General features: G+C 37.6%; 1 protein-coding gene and 1 pseudogene across 2 annotated transcripts; both read left to right on the forward strand.

The window, feature by feature from the left end:
• The first annotated feature begins 60 nt into the window (after positions 1–60).
• On the forward strand, positions 61–2,734 carry LOC126600311 (RING-H2 finger protein ATL52-like). Of its 2 annotated transcripts, XM_050266896.1 has the most exons (2): positions 61–700; positions 2,314–2,734. In XM_050266896.1, the coding sequence occupies exons 1-2, from the start codon at positions 161–163 to the stop codon at positions 2,344–2,346; spliced, it is 573 nt and encodes a 190-aa protein (XP_050122853.1). In that variant the 5' UTR covers positions 61–160; the 3' UTR covers positions 2,347–2,734. The 2 variants fall into 2 exon arrangements, with proteins under 2 accessions (XP_050122853.1, XP_050122852.1); XM_050266895.1 differs by lacking the exon at positions 2,314–2,734 and having other exon boundaries at positions 61–1,466.
• A 4,232-nt stretch (positions 2,735–6,966) lies between these two features.
• On the forward strand, positions 6,967–19,916 carry LOC126600312 (serpin-ZX-like; annotated as a pseudogene).
• The last annotated feature ends 4,435 nt before the right edge of the window (positions 19,917–24,351 follow it).

Consider the following 24,351-nt stretch of genomic DNA (forward strand, 5'->3'; position numbering starts at 1 on the left):
AATTCGATATCCAAGGGTTGCTCTCTCTACACTCTGGCCTTCTATATATTCACTCACAACCAAGTGTTACATTCCTACACTTTCTTTATTTGTAAACCTTTCTCTCTCACTCTTTTTCCCTAAAACACCAAAAAGCCCAAAAACTAGATTGAATTGAGAGATGGAGAATGTTGGGACTCAAGTGGTAGGAGCTTCAGGTTCGGGTTCTTTCTTCACACCCCTTTTGATTTCCATGGCCGGCATTGTCTTCACAACCCTAGCAATAGTTGCGTACCATTTCCTAGTCGTCAAGTATTTCCTGCGGAGGAGGCAACGGCAGATGCAACTGCAATTTCAAGCCAGCCTCGCGCAACAACCAGCCACCAGCCAATCCATTGGGGTTGATGAGAAAGTCTTGAATACGATTCCGATTCTCACGTATTCAATGGAAGATGGTGAAATTTTTCGCATGGATCAGAGCGAGTGTGTGATTTGCTTGGGAGACCTAGAAGACGGGGATTTGGTGCGTTTGATGCCGAGTTGCAAGCATGTGTTTCACAATCCATGCATAGAGACGTGGTTTATGGGGCATTCTAATTGTCCGGTTTGTAGGTCAGCTATAGATGTGCCTATTGTGCCTGTTTCATCAACGTTGCCTGTGGAATATGATCATGATCATGATGATCAAGTTAGAGACCAAGAACTCGAAGAAGCAGGCCCGGTTAGTTGCTCATCGCACCCTCACGATCCAGAGGAGGGTTTACCAATTAGCACTGCTACCACTACTACAACTCAATTATCAAAACCAAATGGTTTGCTTAGGCATTGCGTGTCACTGGTGGTATTGCCTATGAAGGATAGTAGTAAGCAACAAATTTTGTTAAAGGGGTTGGAGAGGTCTTTGTCTTTGGATCATTCCCACGTTCTTATCAATATATACACAGATAGTGATGACAAGCCATCTTCATCATCATCATCATCATCATCATCATCTTCTTCTTCTTCTTCTTCTTCTTCTTCTTCTTCTGATTGTGCTTCTTCGAAGCCAGTTCTTACTAATTGTGGATCGTTGAAGGTGCGGTCGATGAGGCAGCTTGATCGAATGTCTTCAGTTTTCGTAAACTCTATTTCTCAACTGCGGAAGAGCCAGAGTTTCAGCACGGACAATGGCCATGGAAATCTTCCTTGTTAGAATTATTTCTATTTGTTTTATTTTTTTTCATTTAAGGCGAGGGTCCAAATGTTAGCGGTATAAACTCCCTCTGTGGGAGCAAGGGTTTCATCTTAGGATTTTTTTAGTGACAATATTGTTGTTGTGTAATCCTAATTACATTAAGAGTGTGATCAAGGTTTTAAAAGACACTAGGCGCTAGACGAACGACGAGTGCCTAAGCGGCTAGGTGGTGCCTAGGCGTAGGCTTAAGCAAATAGGTGGATTTAAGTAAACTTATTATATATATAAATAAGTGTCAGTTTATACTTAAAAAGTATATAATTGTGTTGGGATACATAAATTGAAAAATAGAATAACATATAGATTAGAAAGTATTAGAACATATTAAAAACATGGGGAATCAGAATATACTGAGTGTTTCATCCAAGTATTCAACAAGTCTCGTACAATTTATTTAAAAAAATAAAATACAAAATGAAAGTTATCTATATCCTATCTAAGTGAGAGTCGCGACCTAGGTGGGTGCCTAGGCGGGTCTAAATGGGCACCTACATGGCAAGCTAGGCAGAAGCCTAAGCAAGTCTAGTTGCCCTTTCTTAATTTTCAAACGCCTAGGAATTAAATGGGATGGTGGCAGCCGCCTAGCTGTAGTTGTATTACTTGGAGAGGAAGGACTCTCTCTCCCTTATTAGTATAAATAAAGGTGCAGGGCATGAGTAATATGGCACACAGAATTCCTTAAACCCTTATCTCAATTCTCTTCTCTCTGGCCAATTTCCCTCATTAAATTCATACTACAACATGTTATCAGCATGGTTTTGACGCTGCACTAAAGAGAGTTTGATCATCTTCAATTTAGGGGAGTATTACATTTTAATCATTCTTATTATGATTTACATATTATTTTTGTTGAATTGATCTACTTTTTATTAATGAAATTGCTGGTTCTTTCAATCCATGTTGGACATGATACAACGCATTGAAGATGAGAATCAGGATTTCCGAGAAGGATTTTTTACAACTAGCATTCAAAGGCTTTCTTTGTTTCCATCCACTATTTCATAAGAGCATATTTATGCGAAATTGTTATCTTGTTACTTTACATTTACTTAGTTATTTCCATTTGTTATAGTGCTTTATATTATTTTCGTTTATTGTAGGTCCAGTTTGGCAAAGTGACAATTGGAGGTTAAATAGAGCAAAAAGGAGTTGAATAGGACTTGGTTTTGCATTGCATTTGGATGAATGTTTTTTGCGTTTAAATTGGTTCAAACATGTGCAAAATCTGGAGGATTTGAAGATGAGGTTTTGAAGACAAGGAATTGCAAAATGAAGAGGAGTCATAGTTGGAGTGAAACATTATAAAAAGGATAGGCATCTATTGTACACATTATCCTATCGTATTTCCAATTGAATGAAAGAGTCCCAATCAACTTGAAACACTCTCTAGCTGATTCCCTAGAGTCCTACTATAATCCAAACTCTCTTATACACATATATATACTTATATCAAGACCTTAAGGAGAGAATTCCTTCAGTAACACCAACTTCTCCTCTCTTTCAGACCCCTCTACCATAATTCTCTACAGCCTCTCACATAATTCATTCGATAGTTCATCCATTGAAGACATAGGAGTTCTTAGTTTCTTTCTTTTTATCTTTGTTATTTAGTTTCAATGTTTATTATAACTTGCTTTTCAATTATGATGAACATATGTAACTAAGTTCTTTTAGCTAGAGTTGAATTCGAAGCCATGAACATCTATTTCATATGAATTGATTAGATCCAATTATTGCGTTCATAAAATGTGAACGTGATTTACTTATCTGGCTTATAGAAAACTTAATATTGTATGTTTATTAGAATGGCCAAACTTAGTTTTGATAGGAGCATATTTATACGACTTAGTTAGCTTGTTTTCTTGCATTTTCATATATAGTTTCTACTTATTATAGTGTTTTAAGCTATTTTTGTGTGTTTGTAGATCCCAATGACAAAGTTGGCAAGAAAATGCATTTTGGAGCATTTTAGAGCAGTTTTGGGCTAAAAATGGATAACACATGCATGGAGCAAGGTGGATGGACGTTTTTGAAGTTCAAGAGGCTAGGAATGTGCTAAAAAGATGAAGAAAATAAATTCTAGGCAAAGAAGATAAGGAATCAGCTCAAAAGAAGGAAACATTATCCAAAACCTTATCCAACCTTATCTTATCCAAACTAACATTATCTTATCTTATCCTATCTTAATCTTATCATACCTTAATTCCAGCTGCAAGGGGATCTAAATACCTGATTTCTAGAAGTCTTGTCCCTATCCTACAAAGGTGGCGCCTCATTCCTTTCTAGAAGACCTTGCCGCACCTTAGCCTTTCTAGAATGCCTTTTCCTATTTTGGTGTTGCACCCTATATCCTTATTCTTGATGGTTTTTGATGTGTAATCCTTTTTGCCCTTGGTTTCCGCCAAACCCTAACCTTTTTCTTTATGGACTTGAAGTGCTAAAATCCTTCTCCTATGCTACCTTTGTGCCGTGAGTTATAGACTATAAATACATCATTATGTTGCACAAATCAGACCACCACCCCCATATTCATTCTAAACCACAATTCACGTCAATTTCTCAAAGATTCATCAAGTAACGTAGCAAGGAAGGAAGAAGGAGCTTGGTGCCGTGGCTTGCAATCCAAAGAGGGTTCGAATTTGCCATTGGAGTTGTTGGGACGTTCCTGGTTCTTTCTATCTTTAAATTTGTTTCAATGTTGGTTTTAATGTTTATTTCAGTTTCTAAAGACATGTGGAACTAATTTCTTTTTAGTTAGAGGTGAATTCGAGGCCATGATTATATGCTTGATATGAATTGATTACATCCAATTATTGTTTCTTGAGTCTTGAATGTGATTTGCTCATCTGAGTTATTAAAACTTGTTTATGTATGTTGATTGAGGATGCATACTTAAATTTCATGCATAAACTTGATGCTAGAGTATAAGGAAGTTTCACCTAATCGTTATGAACTTATATTCACAAGTAGTGGAAGTCACTAGTCATGATTGTGTTAAGTAAATCATTAGCAGGAGTATCATGTTTTTCATAGTTACGAATGCCTCGTCAATGCTTATGGTTTTCAAAGAATTTAATGACCTTTGATATGTTTTTCTATCATGCTTTTCATAGTTAGGGAACTTGAGAAGGATAATTTAGTTGTGATGTGTATCCCGTCCAATTCAATGAGTTAAGGAAAATCTGATGGTTAATTTGTGCTATCACGGTTAACTTGGGGTGTTGTCATTCATAGTCTAAAGGAACAATACTGGAAACTGGTTTATATGCATATGTCATGTGTGGATAAGGATCCTCTAGCTAAGTTTTCACCATTCAAATCACCCAATTTACTTTGTTTTGCAATCTGTTTAGTTTAGTTAAATTTCGTCCAAATCAATCCCCCTTTTAATTAAGTGTCTTAGATTAGTTAGAAAAGTGTCTAAATCTGTCCAATTTATTGTTTTGAGTCTTACTAGTCTTAAATTCTTCCAAATAGCTCCCTAGAGTCTGTTTTGAGTCTTTTTAACTTAGTTTTGCTGTTTTGAGTGTTTTGAGTCAGTTTTGAGTTTATAGAGTCTAGTTTAGTATTTTTGAGTTTTATTTGTGTTGATTAGTGGCCCTAGTTAATCCCCGGTCTAGAACGATCCCTACTTGCTTAATACTACAATTACATGTTTAATAGGGTTTAATTTGTGTGTCAAGTTAATTTTCACATCAAGTTTGCATGCAGAAATTTAGAGCTAGAATATACAAGACATTCACGTAATCATTATGAACTTGTATCCATAAGTAGTTAAAATCAATGGACGTTGATTAAGATAAGTTAAATCCTTTGCAAGAGTATCATGTGTCATAGTAACAAACATTTTGTCAATACTTTTGATTTTTGCAGAAAATAATCTTTGATGTGAATATCTGTCATGTGTGTTAGATGTCTTGATAAGAATAATTATGAGCAAAGTGTCTTCCTTTTCAATAACTTAGGAAAATTTGAGGGAAATGAGTGTGCAATTGTTAACTTGGAGCACTATCATTCATGGTTTATAAGAAGAATAACTAGAAATCGATTTATGTGCATATGTTTTATGTATGGAGAAGTATCATTTAACTAGCTTTTCATTTGAGTGTTTGCGGGTCTTTACTTGTACTATGATCATATTGTTTGCAGGGTTTTAATTTGAGTGTAAGTTTCTACCACATCAAATTTTGGTGTCGTTGTTAGGGATGAGTGAAATTACTAATCCTTATGTGTTTTTTGTTTGTCTTTCTTTTGTTCTTTTATTTCATTTTAATTTCTTTGATTCAAGGTACTAGAGAAGCAAGACATGGCAATTGCCAATCTATTAAAACTTAAAGCTCAAATGGCTAATCTTAATTACTTTTATTATGTCACAGATTCTTGAACAATCTAAGATGCAAAGTGTGGTGGACACGTGCATTTGGTGTGCTCTCTATGCAAGGTTATCAAACTAATCAATGTCGTCAATTAATTGAGAATAGAGGTTAAGAAAGTGTCACTGTTGTGGGTTATCAAGGCCACAATCAACTAAGGAATCACTCGTCCTTCAACACTTACAATCTGGGCTGGAGAGACAATCTGAATTTTATGTGGAGGGGTCCTTAACAACTTTTATCCAATGTCTATGGTGCCATCACAAAGTCCCCCACAACAATTCCAACCAAATTTAGTTTATTCGTGGAGCATGTTAAAATTCTTCAAACATTAATTGCTTCTAATGCTTCTGTGATTTAGGGACACCAAAATCAAGTTAAGGAATTGGTATATTTGAAGAATCAAATGGAGTAAATAGTAGAATTCTTAAGAAAAAATCGAGAACAAGGCAAACTCCTTAGTTCAACTATTGTTAATCCAATTGGAGGTTTTGAAACCACTAACGCTATCACTTTGAGAAGTGATATGGAGGTTTGACTAAACCAAAGACATTTAAACATAGCCAAACAATGGACAAACAGCTTCTGTCTGAAAATGATATGAATGATCTAGCCATGGAAAGGAAGGAACAATCCTTGCCGCAATCAACAACCATCTTGAAGCCTAGTGCTTCAATCCGTAAAGCTTCTTTGCCACTCAATTCCATTGAAGTTGTTCCAAATTCAATTCTTTGTAGCCCTATTAATCCAAATGTACCTTTCCTTTGCAAATTTACTTAGTCTAAGAATGAAAAGGATAAGAAAGTCATCTTGGAAAATTACCGAAAGGTTCAAGTTAACATTCCGCTTCTTGATACCATATGCAAGTTTCTATATATGCTAAATTTTTTAAATAGCTTTGTACAATAAGAAGAAAGATTCCAGAAAAAGAAGTAGTAAGGGAATATTTACAGTTTATCAATAAAGATATATATGAGACAGCCACCGCCAAAGGAATTGGATTTGGTCACACAAGACAAGCCACTGCCCTCAAACCAAGTCTAACAGAGAAGAACAACTTTACAAGTTTTGAAATCTTGGCTGCCCTTGAGTTCTTACCACAGCACAAAAGTAAGCACCTCCCCCATTTACAATTCTCTTTTCTACTAATATGTTGTTAGCTTCAATAATTCAGGTAGCCACACTTTACCTTAAACTGATATTGGATTTTAAAGTATCACATTCCGTTCAAAGATCCAATGTGTAAAAGTAATGAGGAGCATTTTTTGAAAGACATGCCCCACCATGCAGCAGTTCTTAGTGAGCATTAAATGAAGGTATCGTCTGCTTGGAAAACATTAAAGTAAGTGCTTCTTAGGAGGCAACCTATGTGTTCAAAGTAGGAAACAGTTGAATTTTCGGCTTCTACACTCAAATTTGCTTTCGTTTACTGTTCTCGTTATTATTTTTTCTTGACCATGATTGTATTGTTTTGTAAGTCTCGTTTGCGTATGCCTTTTATTGCTTTCTTGTTTGAGTTTTATTTTTGATACATTAAGGACAATGTTTGGTTTAAGTGTGGGGTAGTGGTTGGTTGAGGGGAGGGGTAAACAAATTGTTTTGCATGATTTTTCTTCAATTTCACCATCATTATTTTTCACTGTTTTAATTTGTGTTTGCTAAAAAAAATTTGAAAAACCAAATTGTCAATTGGTTAGTTTTTGTTTGTTTGTTTGTGACTTAGGGTACCTTCCAACACAATGATGAGGATTTGGTTTTTAATTGCATGACTGTTAAAGAAAATTACAAGCATGGGTGAAGGTTTGATATGCTATTTGGTTCATACTTAGTTGTAGGTTGTCATTTGCGAATTCACATTTAATTACAAAGAAAATATAATTAGTTTTCATAACATGCTTGAAGGAAGACACTCAAAGTAACATTACAACCCTATAAGACTTGAGTCTATGCTTTGCTTGTAGAGTTTTTAATATGTGAATATTCTTGTTTTCAAAAGTCGTTGCATGACCTCTTTACTTCTTTGCTTGGTTGCTACTTAGAATATATATTCATGTTTTAGTTCCAAATATTAGAACTCATGCCCATTTCGTTCAAAGTATTGAATTGATTACATAACAAACATAACAAGATGAAGGTTTCTAGTTACCACCATAACCAAATAGGCTTATCCCTTGCATATACATTGTAGGATTAACCCTTTGAGCCTTATTAATCCTATTTTTCTTTGTTAACCCGTATAATCCCTACCTAGCCTAGTCAAGGTTCTAAAATACGCTAGGCGCAAGTTGGAAGGCAGGTTGGGGCCTAGCGCCTAGGCGGCTAAACTAGGCCTAGGCAGATTTTAGTAAATTTATTATATATTTGTATAAATAAGTGCCTATTTATTCTTAAAGAAAAACACATAATTGTATTCACAAATTGAAAAATAAAGTGACATACATGTTATAAAGTATTAGAACATATTGAAAACATGGAGAATAAGTATATAATGAGCGTTCACCCACATATTTTATAAATCTCTTACATTTTATTGAAAAAATAAAATGTAAAATAAAAGTTATTGATTTTCTGTCTAAGCGAGAGTCGAGATCTAGGCGGGTGCCAAGGCGGGTTTAGGTGAGCTAGGCGAGCACCTAGGTGGACAATGCAAGCACCTAAGCAGGTCTAGATGCACTTTCTTAATTTTCAAATACCTAGGGACTAATCGAGGCGGTGGCCAACCACCTAGTGCTTAGGCGACGCTAGGCAGGGATTTTTAGAATGATGAACCTAGCATAGGAATACCCATACCCTTTTCTTAAAGAATAGTGGAGCATTACTTATTAAGAATTCCTTTCATGTACAGTTTATAGAAAAACAAGTGTGGGGTAGTGATTTATTCTTTTATACCTTGTCAATCTTGGTTTCTGTTTTGCGAGACCATGATTTTCCACTGATGAAACAAGGCGGATCGAAATACAAATATTGTAAAAGTCCAGTCATGGATTCAACACCTTCCCAGCGAAGTTGAATAAACGGAGTAGTGATGCCACCATCATTCTGTTATGAAGCAGTGGTCGAAGTTCAAAGACTTAGCTGAGATTGATCATGATTGTTCCCCAAGATACAGAAACCTAACCTAGCAAGGAATCAACAGGTTTCCTATAATCTTGGAGTCCTCATAATCTAAGGATTGGTGTGCTCTACATGTAATCACACTCCTGGGATGATGCAATAACTACTTCCTAGATATCCTTTAGGATTTTTCCGGTTTAATACGGATTCTCTATCCTTAAAGGTCTCTACCTCGACTGGTATAAATACATCATTCTAGGGTTCATCTCTGGTAACGTAATTATCACACACTTATTCTTTTACCTACTACTTTAATCTCGTAACATTACTTAATAAATACTACTTTAATCTCATAACAGTACTTAATTGATTGTCAGAGATCTTTTGACCGGCACACCCCTTGGTACTCAGCTACTTACGATTGTTTACTATTTTGCATGCAAATTGATTTGTGCATCTCCACCCTTCACGGTGGTGCACAAATTTGAGTCCAATAATTGGTGCTATCATTTTGAGTGAACTCATCTTCTGCATTACCAAATTACTCTACCTAACTCTTTCACCATTCCAGGGGCAAGCAACCAAACCTCTCATGCTCCAACCATATGAGGGAACAATGAGGCTCCAATAGTTGGATCTTACCCCACTCTAGAAAAATCTAGGAGACTTTGCTGAAGATTAACACCTTTACTGAAAAATTGCAGATAGTTATATAGCTTATCGAGCTGAGAATCATACAAATTTTGTGGACGCTGAGAAATGGATGAAAGCTTTGGAAAACCCTAGTCGGACCACTCCACAGACCCAGATTCATGTCCTCAACTATGAAAACATAAGCACCATAACTTCAAACTTCAGAAAGTCAGCCCATCGTGCCGACTTCTACCTTAACCTTAATAGAAATTGTTAATCTAGGCATAAGCATCCCACATAATAGACAGGTTGTGAACAACGCTTTTGGAAGAATGATACATATCCAAAATGATGTTGGTCCCTTAGACACTTCATGAGTGTCTCAAATGTAACCTCGTCATTTGAACTTGAATGACCAGTAATCCTTGGAGGAGCAGAAACAGCGCCAACCCTTGAACCGTGATAGAGCTAGCGGTTCCTCGAGGGAAATTCAACCTCGTATCTCTAGCAATTGTTGGCAAAACCAAAAGCTTGTTTTCATCAACCATTGAGTCGGCACCCCCAAACTATCACATTATGCATTACTAGAATGCCACGATGTTATACGAAAAATAATGATTTGATTCTAAAACTACACCAGTGATTTGATTTTCCTTCTGATAGATGTGTAGGCAATCCTATCCGGTTTCAATCATGCCTCTTTATCAATTCACCATTCTCTTATGAATAAGAATTTTAACATTCGATTATGTCACTACTTTCACCTTGCTTGTTCGTTCTTTTCTTTTAGTGATATTGGGGATGCCCTAAAATCCCAAAAAACACACGGCTTTGAAAATTCCCATAAATGCAAGTATGAAACTCCTTTAGCCTATCAGTAGTATTCATTACTAGTTTGGGAGGCTTGAGATGTAAGTGCAGTTATGATAGGTGAGCTATGGGTACTAGGACATTGACCTGGAAGTCCAATACACCATCCGGCCTCCAGAAAATTTATGCAGCCTAAATGTTGTGGTTTATAACATTCAAACCTGGGCTCTATGCCATTCGAGGGAATAGTCAATAGTGCGATCCGAAAATCATCCGAGGTGTGGCTCTTAACTTCGAGTTTGAGTACGATTACTTCCATCTCGAACCAGTATACTAAGTCAAGTATGTTTGGCGACACCATGGGTCTAAGCAGGTCTAAGGGAGGCATTTAGACTAGGAAATCCACCAGAGGAATTTTAATCCAAATGAGCTCCAATACATTGAAATGCCTTAGTTAAATAAGCTAAGTGCAGTCCAATAAGAAATGCAAGGTCCAACGTAAAGGGTCTGGCAAAAAGATTCGAAAAGTGTTTCTGACCTATATGCAAGCAACCAAGTCCCTAATGAATTTTCGTCTAAGATTCACTAGGGATGGACATGCAATTCGAACTAGGAAAGAAGCTGCCCCTTCTCAGTAGCATGTTGCAATCTCTAAAGTCTTAAGAATCAGAATAGAGCGAGATGAACAAATAAACGGACATAAGGTCATGATCAAATAAATTTGACAAAGGACTTAGGAAATCTGGAGAATATTCTAGGTATGATTCGACAATTTCTCATTCTTAGTCCGATCAATGCATTGAAAGCACAATCAACATGCAAAAAGTTTAATTCATTTCAAAGGAATAAGTGCAAAAACCTGAGTCCCACGATTGGGGCAAATTGTACGAATTATAAGAGGGATAAGCCCCATTTCTAGCTAAATAGATCGTCTTAGAATAAAAACCTACAATTATATCTCGAAAGCAGTTATGACATCAATAACCTTACCCTCATCTGTAACAGACGGATCTTCATGGGAAGCCCCATAATTGACAGAAGTTGTCTCTTCTAGTATCTCTTCAAAGTTAGAACCCGACTCAACTTCCCCAGATGTCTTCAGCTTCGCAACCTCATCTGCCAATTAAGAAGGGACAGGAAAATTTTCCTTCTTTCTTTCTACCAAATTTATGACGGGTATCTCATCTGTCTATATGATATTGCCCGTCGTAGCCCACGATGTAGCCCTGATCATGGCATTTAGAATACTTTAGTGTCGACGCAGCCTCAAACATTGTGCGGTTCTTGGCTAACTCCGCTTTGTTGTCATCTATAGCTTGTTAAAAAGCTTCAATATGAGATCTATCCATCGAGTCTGCTTCTTGCTGGACTCTATCCAGTTCTGGTTAAAGTATGGCTCGATCAGCACCTTATATGCTCTGTTTTACCGCTAGTGTCGGCCCTACATCGTCTTTAGCCTCGAGTGCCAGCATAGTTTTTGCCTTAAGTTTAGTTGTCTTTGTTGCTGCCTTTTTCTCCACACGACGCAGTTGCTCGACCAGATTGTTCAACTCAACGTCCCAAAAGTGCTACGTTTCTCACTCTTTGGGGAAAAACCTCTTCAGCTCCTCACTCTTCTCCTGTAGTTGTCTTTCCAACTTGATACAAATTTTAATTAAACATTCACATCAACGCATTCCCAACGCATATATATCACTCCATAACAAATTGGGTTAGTCACTTACATCAGTTGATAACCACCCTTCCTGGTTAAGCAGCTACCTCTAGAAATCGGTGTTTCCAACCGTCATAATCTCTAACTTGGCAACCAGATTAACAGTGTAACAAAAAAATAGTAAGGCTTATCATTGTATTCATTTAATCAATATTTTCATGCATACATAAAATCCAAATGTTACTGAGTAACTTTCTTCATCTTATTCTCCTTCAGCTTAATGAAGTGATAGAAATATTCCATTGCCTTAACCACACAATTTATGTCCTCTAATTACTGCTTCTCTTTGCACAACATCCTCTTTGGTCTCACTAGCATGGAGTTTTTGGCACTTTGTGGCATCAAAGATCAATGTCGTATGAAAAACCATTTTCATCTTCTTCTTCTGCCCCCTTTTGGTTTCCAAAGACTTTGATGTTGCCCTTGTGGACTAGACTTTTGTCCTGGTTCCCACATGTTTGCCCTCATGTGTGTATATAACACCTCATCATAATCATCAGAACTTCTGACTACTTCATACTGGTCTAAAACACGTTCTTCAAGCAATCCAACTATCTTGCATACATCCAGGGGACTGCCCCAAACAACAGTCCCTAGAACCTCATTCAAACCTCTTCCTTCTTAGCTCTCATAACCTTATTCCCTCTCGATCCCTCGCCCTCCCCTATTTTTCCTTCATCCCTTAGTTCCTTATTTTAATTCCCATCCTTACCCACTGGTTTTTCCTCCCCTTCTTCCAAACCATTTATTTCATCACCCTTATTTTCAACTCCTTGATTTGCAATTTCAACTCACTGACATCATTGGTATCGGGTTGAGGTTGTCAGGCATCACAGTGTCAGCATCATCGACCCACGTCCAGTACGCTTTGTTTCTCTCTACTTCAGTCAGGACAATCTTTCGAATTTGTTCCTCTTCACTTTCATTCATAGATTTTAAAAATTTTGAAATACAATGGCACCTCTCGACTCTCGGTTATATACAAATTTAGTTGTTCGTGGATCGACTGCTTCTTTGTTGTCTTCCACTACGAAATTCTCGGTGTAATTGTCAGATCCATTATCTTACAGTAACTTAAGGACTTCTTGTCACATCCCAGACCGGCTCCGTCATAGCATGATATTGTCTGCATTAGGAACTCACGAGCAACTTCCCAGTGGGTCACCCATCCTGGGATTGCTCTCACCCAAACTCGCTTAACTTCAGAGTTCCGATAGAATCTGAAGCCAGTGAGTTCCCAAAAGGCCTCGTGCTATAGGGAGGGGAGCATGTACATATAAGGCATATCACCCCCTCTCCGTTGGTCGATGTTGGATCTTACACTTCTCAAGTTGGGGAATTTTTCGTATGTCCACACCTTCACGTATTACTCAATTAATTGTTAGTCAATCACAGTAATAAAGCCAATATAACCAACGAAAGCAACACATAATATATGAATAGTGTCTAAAAATTCTTTGCAACCTCATTCGGATTGCTGCCCTCTTTTGGTTCCCCAAACTTCTTCTTCTTTTTCTTCTTCTTCTTCCTCCTCAAATCCTTTACCATCACCCTCAACTTTATTTCTACCTCTCCTAAAAGTAGCAAAAGAAATATTGACTTTGTTTATACCATATTTAGGGCCTCGTATTTAGATCTCATACAAATACTTGGGGGACTTAAATGTAATTATGTGACAAAGGAAGGGGAAAATATGTAATAAGTGAGGAGTCCTTATTCTATAAAAGACCCCTCACCCTCACAATTAGAAAAAGGCCAATTCCTAGGCCTGAGATCCCCATTCTCACCCTCAGAAGCTCTCAGAAGCTCTCACCCTCTCCCTTTCTATTCCCTCAAATAAATACATAATAAGTGTTGACGTAGCCCAAACCTTGGGGTGAACCACGATACATCTTGTGTTATTTACATTTCATGCAAATTCATGGTTGGATTTACGTTGTTCCAAGACCTCTGGTTTTGTGCATCAACATTTGGCGCCGTCTGTGGGAATCGGCACAAAAAACTATGTCGGTTCTTTCTCAATTTTTCACCTCCGCCGTGAATCTGCATAACCCAAGAACCCAAAACCTCCCTCTTTGGGCTTTTTCAGAAAACTTTTCCTTTCATTTCCTCCGAAGAGATGGCTATGTCCAACCTTCTCTCTAAACCATCACCACTCCATCCTCACTAAACACACCGACAAAAATCAAACCCAGAAGTTGCTTTCGCAAAAGCTCCCGTCTTTCTTCTCACTCTCTCACTTTTCCCTACAAAACCCACAAACTAAATCTCTCATCTTTCTACATATTCTGCAGAGTTTTAGGTGAGGGACATACTTGTAAAATGGAGAGAAAGCAGGTCACCACGTGGCACATCCGGAGCAACCAAAGTATCATCCGACCGGAGAAAAGTTAAGCACAGCAGGAATGGATCTGAGAGAAAACATCATCAACCAAAACGACTTCACTCTAGGGTTGACGAAGCAGCTGCTTCAGACCGAATGCAAGCAATCGAACGTCGTGTACTCGCCGCTGTCTATCCACGTGTTGTTGAGCCTGATCGCAACTGGGTCAAAGGGTCCAACTCAGAACCAGCTGCAGTCTTTTCTTAAGTCAAACTCCACCAACCACCTCAACTCCTTTGCCGCCGAGCTCGTCTCTGTGATCTTCTCCGATAGGTCCCCTAGCGGGGGCCCCCAGCTGTCGTTTGTGAGTGGTGGTTGGGTGGACAGGTGTCTCCATCTGAAGCCATATTTCAAGCAGGTGGTGGAAACTTCTTACATGGCCGCTCTCGCCCAAGTTGATTTTCAGACCAATGCTGCTTAAGTGGCCTCGGGAGTGAATTCATGGGCTTAAAACGAGACGAAAAGCCTTATCAAGGAGGTATTTCCGCCCAGATCAATTGACTGCTCAACCACACTCATCTTTGCAAACGCGTTATATTTCAAAAGAGCTTGGACTGAAAAGTTTAATGCATCACAAACGAAAGAGCATGACTTCCACCTTCTCGATGGGAGCATAGTTAAGGTGCCCTTCATGACCAGCAGGAAGAAACAGTATGTAAGATCCTTCAATGGTTTCTCCATGCACATCTTTCTTCGAGAGGGGAAAGATGGGCTGCCAGCTTTAGTTGAAAAACTTGGTTCTGAGTCTGGGTTTTTGGATCGCCATCTTCCCAAGCAAAAAATTGTAGTGGGTGATTTCAGGATTCCAAAGTTTAAGATTTCATTTGGGTTTAAAGCTTCAAATATCTTTAAAGGTCTGAGCTTGGTGCTACCATTCCGTGGTGGAGGAGGTTTGACAGAGATGGTGGACTCGCCTGAGGGAACAGGGGAAAAACATAGTGCTACGTCTGTCTCTGCGGGTTTCAAGCAGAGCAAAAAGTGTGGGAACAGATTAAATTGACGATAACTCAGATTGTTGTGGTACGGAGGAAGAGGAACGCGACGCAGAAGTTTCTGAAGAAAGATATCGTTGATCTGCTCATCAATGGCCTTGATTCAATGCTTATGGAAGATCTGAAAGACTCACTGCAGAGTTATGCAGAAACAAAGATAGTGACGGGAATTTGATCACCGGAAGCATTCTGCCGGAACTGGAGAAGCTTAAAACAACGACACACATGGAAATCGGCTACAATTATTACCACGGAAACATCAATGTCCAAACAACTGTCACTTTAGAGAAAGAATATTGCCCTTAATCATGTCGTCAAGCGACATATCCAAAGCGGAATATAGAAAGCAAAAGAAATGAGCAGAGAGACAGAAAGAAAAGCAAGAAAAGCAAGTGGGTGGTGTCAAGGTTGTCCAGGCAGCTATTACATTTTACAGGAGCACATGCAGAAAGCTGAGAAAAGGAAAATGGCATTATTTCCTTGTCTGTCATCTGCCAAAAGAAAGAAAAATAAAGAGAAAGAAAAAGAGAGGCATATGGGGACATTGCAAAAGTAAGGAATAAACATCCCACCAGAATGATGTGATTTACTTTTCTTATTTCTGAATGATGTAATTTATTTTATCTTTCGGAGACATCTGTATAAACCCCATCAGAGGGTAATATGTATAAACCCCATCAGAGGGTAAAAAATAAAAATAAAAAATAAAAAAAAAACCCAAAATAATGGGTTGCAATGTTATGTGGAGGGCGAAGGCCCATATGCCCAAAAGAGCAAGACCCTTTATTATCACTAACCAGGTGACCAAAAGTACGCCCAGTACTCCACAAATTATTCGGCAACCTGCTGCTATTACCACCAACCCGGTGATCAAAAGTACGCCCAGTACTCCAAATTATACATGAGCATTACTCATGTCATTCATACATAAATATTCATGAGCATCACTCATGACAATCATACATAAACATTCATGACCATCATTCATGTCAACATTCATGACCATCACTCATGTTAACTTTCATGAGCATCACTCATGACAACATCTATGAGCATCACTCATGTCAATCAACATAAACATTCATGAGCATCACTCATGTCAAACAGCTTCAAAAGCTTCATTTATAGAGCTCTAGCTTCAAAAGCTTCATTTATAGAGCTCTAGCTTCAAAAGCTTCATTTACAAAAGCTCCAGCTTCGAAAGCTTCATTTACAGAGCTCTAACTTCAAAGCTTTACTTGCAAAGCTTCACCTATAAAGCTTCAGTACAGGGTATACAAATACCGCTTCCGAACAACCGTCACTTCGGCCCATACATGGATTCAATTTGAAGTCTCCAGCCAACAGACTCTATTGACCGAAGACTTGGGGGACTACATTATGTACCATATATTGGGCCTCAACTGGGCCTCATGAAAAATACTTGGGGGACTTAACCCATTACTTATGTATTGAGGAGTGAGCCCTTATTCTATAAAAGGGACTCCCTCACTTTCATTAGAGATCACCCATTGTTCATGTACTGAGGAGCGATCCCTTATCTTATAAAAGGGACTCTTTCACCATCATTAGAGAGCAACACCGCCAGTCGAGCAACCACCTCGCCGCGAGCATCACTCCTAACCCATCACTTATGTATTGAAGAACGAACCCTTATTCTATAAAAGGGACTCCCTCACCACCATTAGAGAGCATCGCCGCCTACTGAGCAACCGCTTAGCCGTGAGCATCAACTCTAGCCCCATCATTCATGTATTGAGGAGCGAGCCCTTATTCTATAAAAGGGACTCCCTCACCTTCAAACGCCGCAAGTTGAGCCAACCAAGGCAACATAAGCCACGAGCCGAGCAGCCTCGCAGCGTGTGCTACTTCTAGTTAAGCGTCATTTCAGATTGAGCATTGCCTCATATCGAGCATCAGGTCAAGACATCATCTAGTTACTTTGGCCCACATATGGACTGAACTTCAAGTCTCCAGCCAAAAGACTCTTTTGACTGAAGACTTGGGGGACTACTGTTTATACCATATTTATGGCCTCGTATTTAGATCTCGTACAAATACTTGGGGGACTTAAATGTAATTATGTGATAAAAAGGGGCAAATATGTAATAAGTGAGGAGTTCTTATTCTATAAAAGGACCCTTCACCCTTACAATTAGAAAAAGGCCAATTCCTAGGCCTGAGATCCCCTCTCTCACCCTTAGAAGCTCTCAGAAGCTCTCACCCTTTCCATCTCTATTCCCTCAAATAAATACATAATTAGTGTGGACGTAGCCCAAACCTTGGGGTGAACCACAATACATCTTGTGTTATTTACATTTCATGCAGATTCATAGCCGAATTTACGTTGTTCCAAGACCTCCGGTTTTGTGCATCAACAGACTTAAAGTTGTTCAAAGGAGATGGAACTCTATGAAAAACTATTGAACCTATTCATATATTCCAGGAGGTGGAAGTAGTCTAGATTTACAGTGACACTAGTCTTTGCCCTAACCAACACTGCCTTGACAAAGTTTACTAGACTTAACTTGAAGGTATCCTCCTCATTCTTGCACTCCTTAAAGGCTTTTTCAAGCTTCCTACAAGTCACAGATATTTTTGTGTGACTTTCTTAAGGGTGGCCTTGGCTTTATGTGTACCATTTTCTTTCTTCCCCTTGCTACTTTCACCTACCAACCCTAATTTTTTTCAAGAAAATACTCCCTCAGCAACCTAATCTTTTATGGTTCAACCTCTATGTCATGAGGTCCACTATCGTAGGCCAGTAATGAGGCAGAAGTTCTTCTTTGTGAATCAGGCCAATTCACAACCTATGAAATGAGTCAGTCCTCTATGTCTTTAACCCCTTGATTTGCCACTCTACGAAGCGATAACTCATGGACCAATTGGCCATTGAAGGCCAATTCATCCACACGCTCAATGTGGCTATAGCATGATGCCTTAAAGGCACCAAGTTATGCCTCATTAAACTTATCCCTTATCAATCCTAGCACAAAAGGGGCTTGGGATAGATTGTTAACGTTTTCCCTATATGAATCTTCTTATTTGGTTGCTAGTGAAATATCATCGGTTGCTATCTTGTACGCATAACAATACAAGCATTCACCAAGATATACCCTTCCAACAACTTGTTAAGAAAGTTTCATATCTACTATGAATAAACCAACACTACTTAAGCAATATCAAAACAAATCATAAGATTAACAATATTTCATCAACAAAAATCAATTCCAACCCAAAACTACAACTTTACCAAAACAACAATTAACGGCCTAGCCTCTACACAACCTGTCAACAACGCTTGATAACTTCACAACGCACCCAAAATTCCTAAAAAATTCACATATATTCACCAACTTCAACCAATTACATCAACGAACATGCATAATTAACCTTAAAATTAACTTAATTAATCATAATTAACAAAAATAACAAAAATAAATTCTAGGGTTCCATTTTCAAAACTCACCAAATTTAAAATTGACGTTGGGGAATCAAATATGACTTCGGCTGTTATACAAGGACTCTGAACCCAACTCGAATGAAGCCAAAAAAAGTGGAACCAAATGGACACCTTTGAACCAAACTCCCCTAATTTACTTAACTGTTGTCTGGAATTGCAGTGAGGCAGGAGAAGGCAACCACAACACAACTACCACTGAGTTTGGAATACGAAGCAAGTTTTTAAACTGGAAGGAAGTTCGAGTGGTCACGGGAGATGAAGAGTTTGGGAGGAAAGCACAAATGTAAAAAGGTTATTGTTGTTGTCGAGGAGGGAAAGAGTTTAGATCCAAAAAAATTTAAATTGTTCATTTAGTGATGGGTCATTTATGACCCAATTTCACCGTAAGCTCATTTTCATGGATTGGTTGTTAGTTGCTCAGGTTTGATCTAACGGATCACATTTGGTCCGCACCTAAGGTCCCCAAAGTGTGGTCTACACCTTAGAAAATGTGTACCATAGATAACAAAGAAAAATGTGATAAATGGCCCAAGCCTTGCTTGCTTGCATCTCTGTTTATCGTGGACCTCTCAATTGAAGCCAAAATTGATAAATGGTTCTCATGATCATAAGGTTTTCTAAAGACAACCGATGTAGTAAGAAAAATTCAAAAGTAAACCTTTGGGTGAAGTTTGTTAGGATTCATGCTGAGAATTGAAACAGTCATTGTTCTCTGTTAATGGCATACACATGACTTCAACGCAAAGGTTTAATTCTGAATTTTATTACCACAAAGATTTATCTTCTAAATAACTTATGACTACGGGGAGCATTTATCTGATTCAGCTTCCAATTTAATGGACAATTTTTTTGTCAACGGAATTTTTTAGTTTTATACAAATGGAAAGGGATCCTCTCTGGATCCCTTCCACCAAATCCACCAAATCAAGGGATTCGGGTCCTTGAAATTTGATCCAACGGCTAAAGTTATTATAACTTTAAAGGGGTCTCCTGTTTGTAGCTGTTAGATCAAATTTTAAAGGCCCGGATCCCTTGATTTGGTGGATTTAGTGGAAGAGATCCGGAGAGAATCCCTTTCCTATACAAATGATATGAGAAGAGGAAGAATTAAACTTGAGTACAAGAACGCACACTCTCAATCATTGAAGCTACATGACCGTTCTTTTTGTGAGTGTTAGGATGATAATTTTCACATATTTTGTACCTTTTTTGTCTATTATGTAGTCATAATCATGTATTTAATTGTTGAGTTTAATGCACTTTGCGTATGTATTGTAGGAACTACGGTTTTGAGAACAAAAGATGGGATTAAACGCCTAAATACAAGAAAACCCGTTGATTGCCAAGTTAGACCATGGTATTATTTTGGGTTGGAGAAATAAGAGACAAATTATGAAGTTGGACTGGTCAAAGCTTCAAATAGTTGGCCCAATGGAATGGACTTATGAAAGATAGTCCAAGGAGGCTGCGGCAAAAATAAAGGAATAGAAAGAACACAACGTAAACTCATACATAAGCGGAGAGAAAGAAGAAGCAATTGGAGAATTCTAGCTTTGTTGTGGAGTGGAGAATGGAATTTTGGTTGTTTCCTTCTTTGTTTTCGAATTCTAGCGGGGTGTATTTTTATTCAATCATGAACTAAGTCCTTTTGCTAGGCCTAGGGTGTATTATCATGAACATATAATTCTCGTTTTAATATATTAATCTCAATTATTTTCCATGTTGAGTAATTGTTATTGTTCTTTATCGTTATCAAATAACTGGCCATTATTTGTGTGTGATGTGAAAATTACTTGACACACAAATTAAACCCTATTGTTGACAATTGTAGCAAAGATGTAAGTAGGGATCGTTCTAAACCGGGGATTAACTAGGCCTGCTAATCTACTCAAATCAAACTCTAAAACACTAAACTAGACTTAAAAACACAAGAATAGACTCTCTAGACTCTAAACTGACCTAAAACATTCAAATCTGCCAAACTAAATGAAATTGACTCAATTCTAGACCTAACAAGTACTTTGGACGAAATTAACACTTACTTTGACTTAAAAGATTAAAAGAAAACAGGTTGTACCTTAACTAACTCAGAATGTACTTAAAAGAATCAAAACAGATTCTAGGGATGAAATTGGACAAATTTAAGACTAAATTAAGACTCAAACAATGTTTATGGACTAATTCTAACCTATATTGACTCAAAACACTCTAAAGAACCTAATTAGGACAGGTTCTGACCTAATAACATAAAACAGAAAATGGGGTTTGATTTCTGACGAAATTGAATTAAAACTAAACAAATTGCAAATCAAAGTAAATTAAAACGAAATTAAGGTGAATTCAAGGGTGAAAAGCTAGTTAGAGGATCCTTCTCCACACATGAACATATAAAACATAAATCGATTTCCAGTATTGTTTCTTTAAATCATGAACGACAATGCCCCAAATTAATCGTGAATGCACAAATTAACTCTCAGATTTCCCTAAATTCATTGAATTGGATGAATGCATGTAACAACCCAAATTATTCTTCTCAAGTTCCCTATATGAACAGCATGATAGAGATACATTCAAAGATCATTAAATTCCATGTAAATCATAAGCATTGACAAGGCAATTATAACTATGAACTGCATGATACTTTTGCCAAGAATCTACTTAACACGATTGTGACTAACAATCTCCACTACTTGTAATAATAAGTTTCTAACGATTAGGTGAAAGTCCCTTATAATTTAGCATCAGATTCAAGCATGCAAACTAAGTAGGCCTCCTTTATCAACACACAAGAATAAGTTATCAATCAAATAGATAAGTAAATCGCATTCATGTTTTACGACACAATAACTAAAAGGAATCAATTCATATTAACATATGTCCATGGCTTCAAATTCACCACTAACTAATAAGAGTTTAGTTCCACATGTTCATAGCAATTGAAAAGCAAATTAAAATAAACATCGAGACTGAAACAAGGGAAGAAATAACTCTTAAAACTCCCAAGGATGCAAATGGCTTGCGCACAAGGCCCTCCTTCATCAATGGAATGCACGACAAGGCTCTCCTTCTTCTCCAAAAGGTGCGGCAGAGATGTATATGGATGTAGGATGGTGTTTTGTGATGTAGAATGGTGGTTAGGGTTGCGGCAAGGGTGTTTTTGAGTGGTATGAAGGTGGTTCCGAATTTAGGCTTTAAAAACACATATATAGAGGCACGGCAAAGCTAGGGTTTTCACAAAATCTGATGGGAAGAGGTTAGGGTTTTGGAGATAAAAGGCTTGGCCCATCCAAAGGAGAAAAGAACTAGGGTTTGTGCAGCTTTTTAGGCTTCTAGAAGTGTTAGGTGCGGCACAACCCTAGGGGAGATAGATTAGGGTTTAAACTTAGTAGATTTTAAGGCTTAGGGCCTAAAGATTCGGTTTAGGGTTTAAATCAACAAAGAAAAGGGTTTTGGCCCACTTAGTTTCTGAAAAGGATTTGTAGAACCCAAATCCACAAGGAAAAGGGCCTAACAAATCAGAATCCAAAAGGGAAGAGGCTTGAGAGGTGCGGCAAGGGTTGGAACCAAGGTGAAAAAGGATTAGGAAACTTCCAATCCAAGAATAGAAACTTTCAAGAATGGAAACCTCCAACTTTATAAACTTTGGCTTCCAATTATGAACTCTTTGTTCTTCATGTTCATTTCTTCATTTCTTGCCTCCTTTGATCTTCAATTTCATCCATCCATTTGGCACCAAGCATGTGATATCCATTTTATGCTCAAAATTGCTCCAAAAGGCCCCAATTGCACTTTCTTGCCAACTTTGTCATTTGGACCTATAAACACATGAAAATAGCTTAAAACACTATAATAACCACAAACTAACTATAAAAGTGCAAGAAAACAAGCTAACTAAGTCGCATAAATATGCTCCTATCAAATTCCCCCACACTTAGCTTTTGCTAGTCCTCGAGCAAAACAAAGGAAACAAAACAAACAAAACATAACCTAAACCTTCCAACATTTCCCTCAGGGATTTCCAATGAAACATGACACATTAAAAATCACTACTCACATAGATTTTAGTTATCCCTACCCTCAAGCGCATACTTAATCACAGTCACCACTTACTAGTTCGCATTTAATCACATAAAACAACATTTTGAATGTAGTAACATGCCTTAGAGAATTCCCTCAATTCCTCACCGGATATACACTCTATTTTCACACAGAATTTCTGACTACACTCCCCATACTAGGTATATGTGAGAAGATTGATGTAAATATGTAAACTAACACTCACATAAGTTATAAGCGAAGAAAGCATTTTCTGGAATTATTAATGCATGTATATATATATGATCTCACGAACGGAATGCTACTACTTAGACACGAGAACCAGGGATACCATATGCTCATACCAATCCCAAACTCCACATATTGAAATACACAACAACCAAGATCAAAGTCTAAGGGTTGTAATAGGGCTAAGGGTATTGGCTAACAAAGAAAGGTAAGGAAAACAAACGTTCTTAAAGCAATAGTAAGCAAGGTAATGAAATTGACACTTAGAATTCACTTTTGAATGCAAAAATCAACTTTTAAACACAAGGGAAGATTCCTACACACTTAGGGCCAAATTCAACTTTTTGGACCCTTTCTTCAACAACCAACACTTTAGAGCTCTTCTTTATTCTTTTCACAACTTTTCTTTCTTTCTTTCTTTCTTTTTTTTTTTTCTATTTTCCACGAATTTTTTCTTTTCTTTTTCTTTTCCACCCGTGCCTCATTTCTTCCCCCACACTTGTTTTCTAGAACAATGTTGATCAAAAGGAATTCCCTCTAAGTTTTTATCCACTATACTTTAAGAACAAGGGTGTGGATAGTCCTATTCTAGGCTAGGTGAGGATAATGTGGCTAACAAAGAAAATAGGCTAATTAAGGCTCAAAGGGGTTAAACCTACAAAACCAAATGCATGGAATGAAGGCTTTTTGGCTCTGGTGGTAACTACTAACAACTTCATCTTGCTATATGTTATGCATTCAATTTTAAGTTTTGAATGAAACGGGTATGAGTTCTAGTATTTGGAACTAAAGTGATAAAACGCATTCTAAGTAGCAACCAAGCAAAGAATAATGAGATCATGCAATGACTTTAGAAAACAACAAATCACAGATTACTAACTCTCCAAATAAAGTTTAGGCTTAAGTCTCTCAGGGTTGTAGCGTTAGTTTGAGTTCCTTCCTTCAAGCATGTTACCAAAAACTTATTTTTTCCTTTGTGATTACATGTGAATTCGTAAACGTTAACTACAACCAAGCATAAACCAAAGAGTATATCAAACTTCCATCCATGTTTGTAACTTTCTTTCACAGTCATGCAATTAAAAACCAAATCCTCATCATTGTGTTGGAAGGTACCCTAAGACACAAACAAACACACAAAAACAACTCTTTTTGGGTTTTTCAAAACAATTTTTCAAATTTTTATGAGATTTTCGGATTTTTATGTCAAAACACACTAAAATGCACCAAAACAGCTTAAAAACACTTAAAAACAGCAAGGAACAACTTTGGAAGTTATGGGTGATAAAATCCCACGAATTTGCAATAAAAACACTTGTTTACCCCCCCCCCCACACACTTAAACCAAACATTGTCCTCAATGTTTCAAACATAGACTCACACATATGCAAGCAAACAACACAACTAACAAACACAACAAACATGGCAAAGT

This window comes from Malus sylvestris, chromosome 14 (assembly GCF_916048215.2).
Source record: "Malus sylvestris chromosome 14, drMalSylv7.2, whole genome shotgun sequence".
In the NCBI taxonomy this organism is placed as follows: domain Eukaryota; kingdom Viridiplantae; phylum Streptophyta; class Magnoliopsida; order Rosales; family Rosaceae; genus Malus; species Malus sylvestris.